The sequence below is a fragment of the Thamnophis elegans genome, chromosome 9 (genome assembly GCF_009769535.1).
Source record: "Thamnophis elegans isolate rThaEle1 chromosome 9, rThaEle1.pri, whole genome shotgun sequence".
NCBI classification, from domain to species: Eukaryota; Metazoa; Chordata; class Lepidosauria; order Squamata; family Colubridae; genus Thamnophis; species Thamnophis elegans.
This window is the reverse complement of record NC_045549.1, coordinates 66136117-66150963: the sequence shown is the minus strand read 5'-3', so window position 1 is coordinate 66150963 and position 14847 is coordinate 66136117. Positions and strand designations below refer to the sequence as shown.

General features: G+C 36.7%; 1 protein-coding gene across 4 annotated transcripts in view; it reads right to left on the bottom strand.

The window, feature by feature from the left end:
• The window catches only part of CLOCK (clock circadian regulator), a 55395-nt gene that overhangs the window by 14474 nt on the left and 26074 nt on the right, over positions 1-14847 (bottom strand). For all 4 annotated transcript variants that reach the window (XM_032224246.1, XM_032224245.1, XM_032224248.1 and 1 more), the window contains 7 exons: positions 14587-14678; positions 13567-13656; positions 10225-10345; positions 6785-6898; positions 1888-2006; positions 942-1024; positions 625-731 (listed from right to left, as the gene is read on the bottom strand). In XM_032224246.1, coding sequence (XP_032080137.1) covers positions 625-731; positions 942-1024; positions 1888-2006; positions 6785-6898; positions 10225-10345; positions 13567-13656; positions 14587-14678 — 726 coding nt within the window. The remainder of the gene's footprint in view (positions 1-624; positions 732-941; positions 1025-1887; positions 2007-6784; positions 6899-10224; positions 10346-13566; positions 13657-14586; positions 14679-14847) is intronic.

Here is a 14847-nt window from a genome sequence, read left to right as displayed (position 1 = left end):
TTTGGGGATATGGTCTAAAACAGTTTACAACATTTCTTTACATTTTCTTGATAGAAATCTAAATATAAAGAGTTCAAATCTGCTGGAACTTATTATACAAGGAGAGAAAATATCCAAATGGCAAGACAGAATCAATTCTGAACAGACTATTTTTTTTAACCAACAATTATTTAATTTTGCTCGAAGTAATTCAGACGCTGCTATGAATCATAAAATTGCATACATTCATTGCATACATTCATTGCTTTAAAAAGTTGGTTTAAAAAGAGTAGGCAGAAAAAGGCATTTTAACATAACTTTTAAAATTTGTGAAAATGTGCCAATCAAAGTGAGCTAGTAATTAATAAATAAACAAACAAACAAGGAAACCTTATTTATAAATATAGAACACAGTGCTATGAATTTTATTCATAATGATTGCACCATTGGTACATTCTTTAGAAGCATGTTGAATTTCCTAAGCTTTAATTACAGGGGGAAAATAGGAATATGTTTACAATTTGATGTATTTAATGCTGCTACATTGGATTCCTACCCTGGGCAAAGATTAGACTAGATTACCTCCAAGATCCCTGTCAACTCTTACATTCTATGATAATGTAGGATGGTTATGTTATTACTTACAATGTTCATGACATTTTGCCAAATTTTCCAGGTCATCCACATGATAATAATCGTAGCCTGATGTCCCCAACACTTCAAATGGTAAATAGCCTATTATTGGTGGAGCCCTGGATAATGATACAAGGATTATTTCTTTGGTTTTCAGAAAAGAGAAAAACGTGCTATATGCTTTTTAAAATGCAAGGTTGGAATCAAATAAAAATATTCATCAAGAACAACGGTATTCATTGTTTGCTATACACAGCTAAGGCCAAATAATGTCCACTGATGCTAATAAAATGCTAACACATTAGTACTCTATTTGTAAGAAATGGCACCTGTGATCCAAGAAAAGGAACTTCCATTCTAAACTATGCCTGGAGGTGAACTCTTCATTGGGTTCTTCTACTGTGCTCATTTCCTAGAAAAAATATATATTAAAAAAAGAATTAAGATTCTCAGAATTCCTCTAATCTAATCTAAAGACTCTTTTCAAATTGTTGTCCAGATAATGAAACTGATTAATTGGATGCAACTTGCTGCACCTGCATTACTATCCATTTTATAGGATGAACATTTCCTCATCGCAGGAATTCTATGCATGCAATCAATAAAGGAACCACAGGCATCCTCAGCATTCCACTTATTTCTCTTCAGAGCTGGGAATAAGCCTGGTGATGTAGCGAGTCACTGTACTATTTCCAATTGATAATTCATGTGCTACATTCTTCTTTAAAGAGGGCAGCCTTTGGAAATAGCTTCCAGCAATTAAATTTTGCATGATGAATGACTAACCACACAGATGTCAGCATTTCTATAGGGAAGATACTGTACATCTCTTTGTTTCCAGTACCAAACAGCTGAGACATGTATGGTTAAGATAAGACATGGGCTTAATCCACTAGACCAGGGGTGTCAAATCTGCAGTGTTATGTTGTCGTCGTGTGATATATCACGATTTTTTCCCCTTCGCTAAATCAAGAGTGGGCGTGGCCAGCACATGATGCATCCTGCCCATGAGCCATGAGTTTTGACACCCCTGCACTAGACGTTACCAAAATGCAGCAAACAGAAGCTGGATGTTGATGCTTTCACATCTCCAGTATTTCATAAAAGCCCTTTGTTCTAGAACAAATGCCATTATTAGTTTGTTATTTGAACAACTAAATAACCCCTCTAATTTAGAAACTGTTTAATATTTAAATAAATATTAAATAAGAATAAATCAGACTAAATTAAATGCAAAGAACTAGCAACATTTTTGACCAGATAATTTTAACAAACCTTAATAAATTGAGGTGTAGCTAACCTAACTGTAGCTACAAAGCAAATTCTGTCTTCATATGAAGGCCGATGAGGTCGTTGGATGGTTTCTTCATAACCATTATGTGCAGAGTTAGGCACTATGCAGAAAAGAAAGAGTTTAAAATTACAATAACTTGAAAGCATCAGCACAAACACATATAAACAAGCAATAGTTCAAAATCTTCAACATCATCTGAAAAAATAAAACAAGACTTCAGTTTTTAAATGAGAATTTAAATTAAATTATCACTTTAAATTAAACTATCACTTTAATGCAATTAAAGTGATAATAATCCAAAACCTTTGTTTAATTAGTGAAACTAATTCATTGGAAAAACTACTTAATTTTAATCGACAGCAAATTTTAACTTCCCACGCACTTCAGGCTAAAATCTAAAATATTCTACAACAGAGCTGTCAAACTCTCACCCCAGAGGCCAGATGCGTTACGGGCTGGCCATGCCCATCCCCAGTTTAGCGAAGAAGAAAAAGTCCCGATACGCCATGTGATGCCACTGTGACGATGTGAGTTTGATACCCCTGTTCTACAACATCTCGCAGTTCGTCACTGACTTACAGAAGGAAAATACATCAAAGAGAATGCTAAGGAATATAAACTTTACTCATTCACACACAGCTCACACCATATTTTTCGGAGTATAAGACGCACTGGAGTATAAGATGCACCAAGGTTTTGAAGAGGCAAACTAAAAAAAAAAGTTTTTGCACTCTGCAGACCTCCCCAAAACGGCCCGTTTTTCACAAAAATGAGCCCGATTTTTTCCAAAAAAAGGGCATGAATAGCCTTTAGGAGGATTGTAGCGTACTTCTGGAGGGGGCGGAATAAGCAAAAAGTGGCTCATTTTTTGCGAAAACTGGCCTGTTTTTTGTCAAACAAAAGGGCATGCGTAGCCTTTAGGAGGCTTATAGAGTGCTCCTGGGGGCTGGGGGGGGAGCAAAAAACAGTGCCTGCTTTGCTCATTTCTGCCCTCCCCAGCCCCCAGGAGCACTCTGAAAGCCTCTTAAAGGCAATGCATGGTCATTTGGGTGAAGGGGCGGGGTTTCAGGAGGGAAAAAATGCTGTATTCAGTGTATAAGATGCACCCAGATTTTCAGCCTCTTTTTTGAGGGAAAAAGGTGCGTCTTATACTTGGAAAAATACGGTAATTGAAAGGTTTTAATTATTATTGGCCATCCATGATGTATATTAAAGGAAAGGTCTCTGGTAACAGAAGTGTGATGCGTCGTGTCAATGCTTTCTCCATTTGATGAAAATACCCTCAATTCTTCTTCCTAACCACTCACAGCTGTTTGGTCCAAGGATGCCATCATTTACTATTATTGCACACAAGGAAAACTAGTTCCTGCTTGCCACTTACTCAGCAGTTCTCACTGCCATGGTATTGTTAGTGCTGCTAATTGCCCTTTACTATTAGTATCAGCTGCTACCTGCCCTGGTTGCCTTTCTCTGAAGGAAAAAAAGTCACTTGAAACTACTATATGCTTTCTCTATTTTCACACCCAGTCACTAACAGGAAACGGCAAAAACCGCTGGAAAAAATGACTATGTTGAAGAATACTGCCAAAATTAAAAATAAAAATAAACATGATCCAAATGAGCTATAAATAGGGTTTCTGAAGATGCTGCTAGACAGGATCTCCCAGCATGTAAAATAGAGGGAAATAAATAAATAAATAGCAGGTTTTATAAGTTCACCACATCCAAGCACAAAGCAAAATAAGATTCATAAGTGCCAAGTCTGCATATTTTTTGCTCCAATGTTACACATATGAATAAATCTATATTTATTCAAAGGATTATTGAAGTTTTCTGTCCATTCAGACAAAAAGATATTCCTTGTATTATAATACAGGTAGCCCTCAACGTACAATTACAATTGAATGCCAAAATTTTGTTGCTAAGCAAGGCAGTTGAGTTTTGCCCCATTTTACAATCTTTCTTGCCACAATTTTTAACTGAATCACTGCAGTTGTTAAATTAGTAACATGGTTCTTAAATTAATCTGGCTTTCCCCATTGACTTCAATTGTCTGAAGACTGCAAAAGGTGATCACATGATCCCAGGACACTGTAACTGTCATAAATATTGCCAAACATCTAAACTGCCAATCTCAATTTCGATCACATGACCATGGGGATGCTGCAATGGTCGTAGGTGTGAAAAATGGTCATTGAACAGTCACTAAATGAATTGTTTTAAGTCGAGGATTACCTGCATTTGTTTTATTCTATTTCAACCATGAGGGAAAATGGATGTAGGTACAACTGTGTGAAAAAGTCCTGCACGCTTTCAGCTCTATTAAGCTCTATTTACATGTTTAATCAACTTTTCACTCATAGAAACCACACAAAATTAGTACTTTGATGAAAATTTCTGTAGTCGGATTGAGATGCATAATTTGTATTAATATAACCAAAATCTTTTTAAGGTTTTGAGTGAGTTTATGTGCTAAAACAAACACAACTTGAATTTTCAAGAATGTTAGGATCGAAAGTAGCCAATCAGCAGCGAGCTTTGGCTGACCAATCAAAATGCACAGAGGCTAAATCTATGAGCCAATCAATGCTGTCATACTCTCTGACTATAAATAGGCATGAAAAGCATCGAGAAATTTAATTTAGCTCTGGCTGCGGGCAAGGATGAAGGCCTTTGCTTTCACCAGTACTGAGCAGCGGCATCGCCTCATTGGGCTTCATGAAGTGGGCTACTCCTGTACAGAAATAGCCAAGAGAGTGAAATGCCATTGCACCACAGTGAGCAGAGTGGTTGAAAAATACCAAATAACTGGTTCAGTTGATGACAGGCTCTGCTCTGGAAGACCAAGAAAGTCGACAAAACTGCAAGATCGGGCTCTACAACGCATTTCGATGACTGACAGGAAGCTCACCTCACCTCAGATTACAAGAATTTGGGGTGAAACATGTGATGTAAAAGTGTGCACAACCTTTGCTCACAGATGCTCACCACTCTCATTGACGTGCATGGGCCAAGAAGTATGCCAAATGGACCAACGAACAGTGGGCCAAGATCGTCTTCAGTGACAAGAGCAATTTCTATTTCACTGGGAATCAGTGCAATAAGTATGTCATAAGATTTCCATCTGAAGAATTTAGGCCGTACTGCCTGAATCTATCTGTGAAGCATCCATTGCACGTGATGATCTGGGGCTGTATCGTTGCTTCTGGTAATGGTCGGATACAAATCGTGCAGGGAATCATGCGTTCCAAGCAGTATGTTGAAGTCCTGGAAAAGACCATGCTTCCTTCAGCTCAGCAACTTGTAGGGAGGACCTTTTACTTCCAGGATGACAACGTTCCTTGTCATCGAGCCAGGTTGGTCCAGCAGTGGATGAAGAAGCATGGTGTTCAACTCCAGGATTGGCAAGCTCAGAGCCCAGATTTGAACCCAATTGAGAACTTGTGGGCCATGATTGGTTACGAAATAAGCAAGAAGCACCCGAAGACCAAGCAGGAGCTGATTGAATCCATTACTGCAGCCTGTCACCACATTGTCACCAAAGATCACGTGCAAAGGCTTATACAGTCTATGCCGAAGTGATGCCGCCTGGTGATAAGCAATAAGGACTGGCCAATTTCATATTAGTAACCATGTTTGGTTACCTAAACGGTCCTTTTCAGGACCACAAACAATAAAAATGTTAACAAAACACTAGCATCGGCCTTAGTAACTGCAACACGTATGCCACTGGGTATGCATCAGTTCATCTGTTTTCATAGTCATTGTAAGCATGCAAGAAAATTCACAATCCCCATCCAAACAGCACCAAATTGCAAAAAGCTTAGGCTTTTCACTTAAAAACCACCAGTATTTATTTAAATATAACAATATTTGCATAGCAGTTAGCATAAAATATCATAAAATCAATGGCCTATTCAAAAAATATCATAAACCATAAACCGTAAACCGTAAAGTGTGCAGGACTTTTTCACACAGCTGTACATGTAAACTAAGACAATATAAACAATTTCCATTGTATGGAACTGAACCACCACACAAATACTGAACTATTTAGAAAAGAGTGTGAAGCAAGCACATCAGCAGTTACAGGAGATAATTATAAGAAGAACTAATTATGAAGAGTAACTGGCTTATTAGGCTACAGTCTGACCAGACCTACAGATAGGCAAAGCAAGATATTATTTTAAGTATGTAGGTAATCTGAATAATCTGAAAAGAGCAGCAGATTTTTCGTTTTGAATTTATTTAATTGTGCTTGCAAAGGCAGATATTTGGGAGACTTCCTCCCTCAAATGAGAAACTATGGTATCTTGATTTGCAAATGGTATGGTGGTAGCTGCATTTGTTATTCTTACAATGGCAATCTTCAGACATTTCTTAGTTACTTCTAACAGGAAGGTTCTTTCTTTAGTGGACTGAAAGTACTTTTGTTTCCAATTTTCAGTTCTGAGGTCCTTATGAGACACTACAATCATATTTACCAGACAGTGCCATCCCGCTATAATTCTACTTCCACATAAAAGGATATGAGGTTGCAACTCTGAATTCAGAAAAAAAATCTTTTCAACTTAAAATACAACTTTCTTCATCCTCATTATACACAGCAATTTGTGTCTCTAAAATAATCAGCAGTTCAGGAAATTAAATTATTGATATCAGTCTTTCATTGCCTGGTATTTCCATGTATCGATCGTTGTAACATACTTCATTTCAGTGTATTATAATACTGCTGTTACTCTTGTTATCAATTTAGTATTATACCTATTCATTGTAAAAACACAAATGATTTTTATTGTTTGTTTTTTTGTACCATAGATTGTCAAAGTTCTGAGAAATATTGCTTATTAAACATACTACGTGCTTTAATTAACTTACTGTTACTCAAGGATTTGAAGTTTCCTATGCATTTTACATATTCATATGTAGGTGGCTCTTTAGGGTCAATTGTCCCTCGGAGCATATGGCAACAGAACTCCAGTTGATTTTTTGCTGCAACAATAAAAATAAATGATGAAGTATCAAGATTAAATTAAAATCTGATATTTCCACAAAACGACAACCAATGGAAGAAGCTGCTTTTCATATGCCGTAACATGATCTCAGCCGTCTTACCAGTAAGTTTATTTTTAGTGTCCTTGCACAATGTCTAGATCGCTCACATTTATAAAATAATGTCTGTGCAAGCGTACTGCATGTCCCTCCAGATTCAAAGGTTTATGTCCAGACTACCCTATTTCCCCCAAAATAAGACCTCCCCGGATAATAAGCCCAATCAGGCTTTTGAGCGCATGTGCTAAAGTAAGCCCTCCCCCCAAAATAAGCCCTCCCTGAAAATATTGCAACATAGCAGCAGCCATGAGGTAACCATGCTCGACGCCTCCTGCACCTCAAAAATAATAAGACCTCCCCAAAAATAAGGCCAAGTGCTTATTTTGGAGGTCAAAAGAAAACAAGACCCTGTCTTATTTTTGGGGAAACACAGTAATATCACTATAACTGCAATTTTAATCTTATCTTCTTAGCTCAAATTAAGACTTTTTTTTAATCTATAGTGCTATTAGCATTGAAAAATACAATTATTTATAATAGCCTTTTTATGGGCTCCGTTGAGAGTGACCAGCTTTTATGAAACTCAGATAAATCATCAGTAGAAATATGCAGAAACCACTCATTACAGCCCATGGACTATTATAAAAATAGCGCAAGTCTTCTTTGAGTTTCCCCGCAGATAATATCCAATGTTCATGTTCGAAGAAAGATTTTGAATACAGCTCTGGTGTCCACTGATACAGAATGATAAAAACAAAAAATAGCTTTGGCGGTGACGTGCTGGAATTGGCTTATGCTGGCTTGTGAAAGCCAATTGTTATAATTTTCTAGAATTTTGAAAGCTGGCTTCCAACAGAGTTGAATATCAACACCTAGTGTACTGATCAACTGTTTGGCAATGTGGTGATAAGGGAACTGGCAAAGCCAGTTGCTAAATATTTACTGGCATAAAACATAATAGAATCATAGGACTGGAAGGAACCTTCCTGCTCAAGGCAGGAGACATTACACCATCCCAGTTAAATGGTTGCCCAGTCTATTTTTGAAAGCTTCCAGTGATGAAGTACCACAACATTCTCACTATCAAAACATTTCTCCTCACTTCTAGGCTGGATTTTTTTTTTAACAAGCTTCCACCCATTACTTCTTGTCCTGCTCTCTGGTCCTTTGGAGAATAAACTAATCCCCTCTTCTCTGCAACATTCCAGTAACTATATGTGGGCGGTTTTCTTCAGCTAAAGATGAATAAAGATTAGGTATGCCAAATAAAAGAAATTGGAGGAAGGGCTTTCAACCTGCATCTCTCGAAAAATGTTCCAGTAGCTATGTTGCTTTTGGGAAAAAAAACCTGACATTTGCAGCAATGAAAATTTATTCTGCAAAGAATACACATAAACATCTCAAACAGGTTGAAATGTTTTTGTGCTAAACGTTTACATAAAGAATAATTATGTTTTTTTCTAAAGGAAGTAGTTATAGGGGTTGAAAAGGAATTAGCTGTTTAATATTTTCCACAACCTATTTCAGGACTCAGTCAAATCTATTAATTAATTCAGCTCAGAAATGAATCTTATAAAAACTCCCAAAAATGCAACACTGGAGAAATGTAGCCAGTATAAAGAAATAATAAAAGGATCCCTTCACCCTCAAAAATATCCTGTAATTGTGAAAGCCACCAGGTGGTAGTCCACTACATTAAGACGGAGTCTTAAAAAGACTGGGACTGAACCAGTTAAGTCTAAAACTGGAATGGAGCAGATTCACACTCCTTCATTCCATGCAAGGAAGGGAAACAAAATTGTTTCCAAATCCTTCTGCTTCAACTTGAAGTCTCTTTCTGGCTAAACACATTCAGTATTTCTGGTCTCTACCAATACCCCCCCCCCCCGTTTCAGATAATCAGATAATGATAAAGAACCTAGAAGATGCAGTATACAAATATAGTTTCCCCGTATTTCTGTAATTCAGAGTATGTAATCTTTTATAGCAATAGCAATAACACTTAGACTTATATACCGCTTCACAGTGCATTACAGCCTTCTCTAAGCGGTTTACAGAATCAGTATATTACCCCCAACAATCTGATTCCCCATTTTACCCACTTCACAAGGATGGAAGGCTGAGTCAATCTTGAGCCTGGTGACATTCGAACTGCCAAATTGTAGGCAGCAGGTGATCAGCAGAGCACCACTGCGCCTCTTATATAGCAAAAAGGGTCCTATCTTCGCACAATGAGAAGATACTATCAGGATTAACAAAACTCTACTATTTGGAGAAGCACAAAAGTACCAGTATTATTTATACACCGGTATTTCTGTCAATCAGATACTATTTCCTTATAGTTCTTTATTCTCTCCAATTTCATGTTTTCCTTTTCCTAACAGGTTTTTTAACAGGCTCTTGAGCTAGACTCAAGAAACAGCTCAAGATCCAGTTAAAGATCCTGTTAGGAAAAGGAAAACAAGAAATTGGGGAGGAATAAAGAACTATATAGGGACGCGGTGGCTCAGTGGCTAAGATGCTGAGGTTGTCAATCAGAAAGGTTGGCAGTTCAGCGGTTCGAATCCCTAGCGCCGTGTAACCGAGTGAGCTCCAGTTACTTGTCCCAGCTTCTGCCAGCCTAGCAGTTCGAAAGCATGTAAAAAATGCAGGTAGAAAAAAAAGAACCACCTTTGGTGCAAAGGTAACAGTGTTCCATGCGCCTTCGGCATTTAGTCATGCTGGCCACATGACCATGGATACATCTTCTGACAGCACTGGTTCTTTGGCTTTGTAACGGAGATGAGCACCACTCTGTAGAGTCGGGAACAACTAGCACATATGTGTGAGGAGAACCTTTACTTTTACGTTTAAAGAACTATAAGGAAATAGTATCTGACTGACAGAAATGCTGAATAAATCAGAGGTCCCTAACCACTGGGCCATGCGAGAGGCCGCCCACTCACAGCTCACAGCTCCACTCACAGGAGGCCGGCATGCTCTTATGCTCATAAGAGTGGAGCTGCATGCGTGTATGCATCAGCCCATCGTTCTTGCAGCCCAATTCCCTTCTGTCCCTGCATTTGGGCCACTTTAGTTGTTGGTGGTGTCATTTGTTTTCTGTCATAATATTCTTCTCATTTACTTGCCATGTAAATTACTTCAGTAAATTCTTAACCCCAACAAATAAATAATTCTTTCAATGAAGTTCATGTATATTTGTAAAGATGCAGGTTTTTAAATGATATTTCCTTGTAACAATAAAATAATTCAAAAATTCAACTTACATTTTAAATATTCTGGGGTCAATGAATCACTTTCCAACAGATGTGTGGATAGTATTTTATAAACCTCTGAATGTTCCCCCTCAGGGACAAAATTAAATATACTCTGATCCACAAGGTCAGACTAAAGGAGAAAAAAATAGATTGAAAACTAAAATCCAGTATTAATGAATCTCACTTTTTAATATAAAATCAAGCTGTCAAGAGAAAAAAAATGTATACATTCTGTAGCACATGATCAGGTATGCTACATCAGTATTGATTCAGATGTGGCTAATAAAGGTTATTATGTTCTCAATATTCGTTGTGTCTTAGATTCTAGTCCCAGGAATAGAATTATTCCTGGGGGAATTATAGTACTCAACTTTAAAGTAGCTGTTGTGAAACCTGTGAAGAAGCTGTCTGTCTGTTTGGATGGTGACCGTCTCCTCAGACCTATGAAGACTGTCATGACAAATTACTCCCAAAAATTATCATGTAGTCAACTAGGAGTCAAGAGTGACTTTTAAAAAAAAGTGGTCTACTGCTTTATTATAGAAGCCTTTCTTTTGTAATTTGTGCATAAATATATAGCATAAAATAATCTCCCTTGACACTTGGACTTCAAGTAGTGAAATACTGATTCAGAGTACTCATTTTCAAGTGCTCTGAAAAATTCATGTACAGTCAGTAGGCTTTTGTACTTATTTTCTTTCAGCGGCAAAACTTCATGCCACAGTACAAATATTTTCAGCTTCAAAATGTATGTATGTAGGACAACCACTTGAGACGGCCTCTCTGGAGAGATGAACCTACTGGTACAAAGTTTGGGCCTGGATTAGTAAGTGTACAGAAGTACATATTCGCCAGCATATTTCAACTCACACATCTTTCCATTCTATTATTATTATTATTGCTATTATTACAATACAATTGTATCACAGCAGCCAGTTGTTTCGCCAGATTTGGCATTGGTTACTAGTCGGGCCTCACCCAGGGGCCTAGGACATCATAATGTATTTTCGTAATATGCGTGCAGATCCAAACAGTGCGGCTTTTTGCATTTGACTGATGGTGATTTTGTCAATTTTTAACTGTTTTAAATGTAATTCCAGTAATAATAATAATTATTATTATACAATTGTATCACAGCGGCCAGTTGTTTCGCCGGATTTGGCATTGGTTACTAGTCGGGCCCCACCCAGGGTCCTAGGACGTCGTAACGTATTTTCGTAATATGCGTGCAGATCCAAGCAGTGCGGCTTTTTGCATTTGACTGATGGTGATTTTGTCAATTTTTAACTGTTTTAAATGTCATTCCAGTGCTTTTGGAATAGCACCCAGTGTGCCAATTACCACTGGAATTACCACTGCTGGTTTGTGCCATAATCGTTGAATTTCTATTTTCAAGTCCTGGTATTTTGCGATTTTTTCATGTTCCTTCTCGGCGATCCTGCTATCACCTGGTATTGCGATGTCTATGATTGTGACCTTATTTTTCTCAACCAATGTGATGTCTGGTGTATTATGCGCCAGTATTTTGTCTGTTTGTATGCGAAAATCCCACAAGATCTTGACCATCTGATTTTCGGTGACTTTTTCAGGCTGATGTTCCCACCAGTTTGTTGCTGTTTTAATATTATAATTTTTGCACAAATTCCAATGGATCATTTGTGCTACTGAATTGTGCCGCAATTTATAATCAGTCTGCGTGATTTTTTTACAGCAGCTGAGTATGTGATCAACAGTTTCATCAGCTTCTTTGCAAAGTCTGCATTTGGCATCATCAGAGGATTTTTCGATTTTGGCCTTAATGGCATTAATAATAATAATAATAATAATTACTGGAATTACATTTAAAACAGTAATAATAATAATAATAATAATAATAATAATAATAATAATAATAATAATATTAGTTTATCCACTCTTCCAATCTTTAGTATATAAAAAAACTAAAATTTTACACGTCAGGTTTATTTTTGCCAAATAACATCCGTCTCTTTATAATACTTCTTTTGAAGCTAGTTTGTGCTATTGCATGAAGTACTATTCAATGAAAAAAAAAGGTTTTCAAAAACCAGAAGCCATATCTTAAGATAATTACATTGGTTCTAGCCATAAATATTGATTTGTGAGCATTTAAAGCATTAGAGGGAATGCATGCTTATATATACTGCATCTTATTCATCCATGTCCAAAAAGAAAGCATAGTGGAAGTTTTGAAAATGGCGAGCCTATCTAGTATTCTGGGATGGTAGGTTAAAGAACTTCAACTTCAATCCTTTCATGATCTCAACCAGAAATACTACTAGTAGTCTGCATAGGGAAAATACCTGTACTGTGGATTATTATATGCCATTCATACTCCACCTGCTTCTTCAATAATTTATTAATATTCTGTTAGTAATTGCAAAAATGTATATTACTTTCTCTACTCAGAGGCCAACTCAGGAACATGAAGAACTTGCTAGATTTACACAGGCATTCTTCCATCTTACTTGGAGCATGCATTTGCGTATATGCAGTAATAATAGGCTTAAATCTTTTGCTGCCCTTTCCTAGTTATTTACATGTCTGGTTTGACAGCTGAGATGTAATGGACTTTGGTAACTTAACAAATGTATAGTAAAAAAAAAATCAAGATTATAATTACTTAAAATAATAAAATACATAATCTAATTGGCCAAATGAATATTAAAAGTGACAAGCTGTGGCATCACTGGTTATAATTCATCCCTAAGACCTTCTGGAAAATCTATGTTTTTAGGAAAGTCATGAGGTTGGGGGGCTTCAAACAAAGGGGAGCTACTACAGAGAATGACCATGTCTGGCCTATCTTTAACAAGTACTCTCTAGTCAGTTAAGGGAGACCAAGTCTGTAGAGATTATATATTTAGCAAATTATGGTGACTTCAAAATGCTAATACTGCAACTGCCATAATTGCTTAATATACCGTAATGCTGGACAAACACTGGTGAATGGAGCAGGCCTTAGGCCTGACAGAGTTGGGATATATATCACTTTCTGAGTTCTCCAGAAATCTTCCTGTCACAGCACTGGCCATAGACCAAGTATAATACAAAGCAGAGCAGGCTTTCCTAAGCTGATGCCCTCCTGGTGCAATGAATTTCAACTCACATAATTCACAGGAAGCATGGCCTGAGAGGAAATCCAACACATCTAGAGGGCACCAGGGTTGTGAAAAGCTGAGAATAACATGGTAGAAGTTCCACTGAGAAAAACAACAGAATCTTTAAAAAGGTAAGAATGCTGTTTAAATTCCAGATTCTTAAATGGCAGATGGTAAATTGCCCATCAAATGACTTTAGAAGTTTGGTATCTCTCTGAAAGTGTGTACTTACTGGCAAATGTTCAAGTAAGGGGGTTACACTTTCTGATACATATATTATACTTCCATCTGTCATGATTGCTAGAAAAAAACCATCAAGAGCCTGAAATTAAACAAAAGAAACAGTTAGAGATAAACTGGTCTCTAACTGTTAATTTAGTTAACATTCAAAAAATGAAATAACTTAATTGAACGTAAAAGTAAACCTGCTTTCCACAGTGAATAATATATACTTGGCAATGCTGAACATTATCTAAATAGAAGATCCTAGGTTAGGCTGGGAAAATGTACAGTGTATTATTTGAAATTATCTTTATTTTATTTTTCAATCTAAAAGACTGTCAAGAGCAGTAAAGTTTATTTTAGATAAAAATTAAGAAGGCTGAAATTCAAATAACTTAAACAAAGTATCAGCAAAAATATTGTTTCAAAACGCCAGGAGGAACAAAAACAGTAGAAATTGGCAATGGGGAATTGAAGTAGTAAATTACAATTTCATGAATTCCCAGGGGGGAAAAAATAGCCTTTGCTGTCTTTTGGAACCAAGTCCTAATTGAATCCCAGCGTGTAGACACCACTGCAAAAAAACAAAACAAAACAACAACAAAAAAGGCTAATTCTGCTTCCCTTCTCAGACAATGGTGAAACAGCAAAGTAAAAGTCTTCCAACATTTTCAAAAACCAGGCATGTCATGGAAAAACCGACAGCATCTTCTATAAACTAGATTCAATTTCCTAGGCTTTGAAAAGTGATAGGATGCATCAAAACAGGAGTCCAACGTTAGTCCAAGAGTCAATTTAATATTACAAATATACAAATATTATATTCCAAATAATAAACAACCACCATCCCCTTCCCTGAACAGCATTCTACATAAGTGACATTTCATCAGAACTTATTTTAACATGCTATTAATAAAAATGCACTTTAAGGATAATGTAAAGCTAAAAAGTTATATTCAACTATACCAATATAATATAAAGAAGTAACAATAAGAGTCTAATCACATATTTTAAGATGAAAACAAATTACCTCTAACATTAACTGAGTGAATTCTTCATTACTAAGGAATGTGGGTTTCCAGTCCTGTCGAATTTCACTGGCATCTGACTGGGCAGTGATTTCTACAAAAGAAGATAAATGTTCTGTCCATAAAGACAATCTACTCTACCTATCCACCTTTGCTTGCTGCTAACAATCCAGTCATTCTAGATGTGGAGAAGGCAATAAACTATGTATAAAGAAGAAAAATGTAAGTACTGAGTCAGTCAAACTTATGAAAAACAAAAGGCT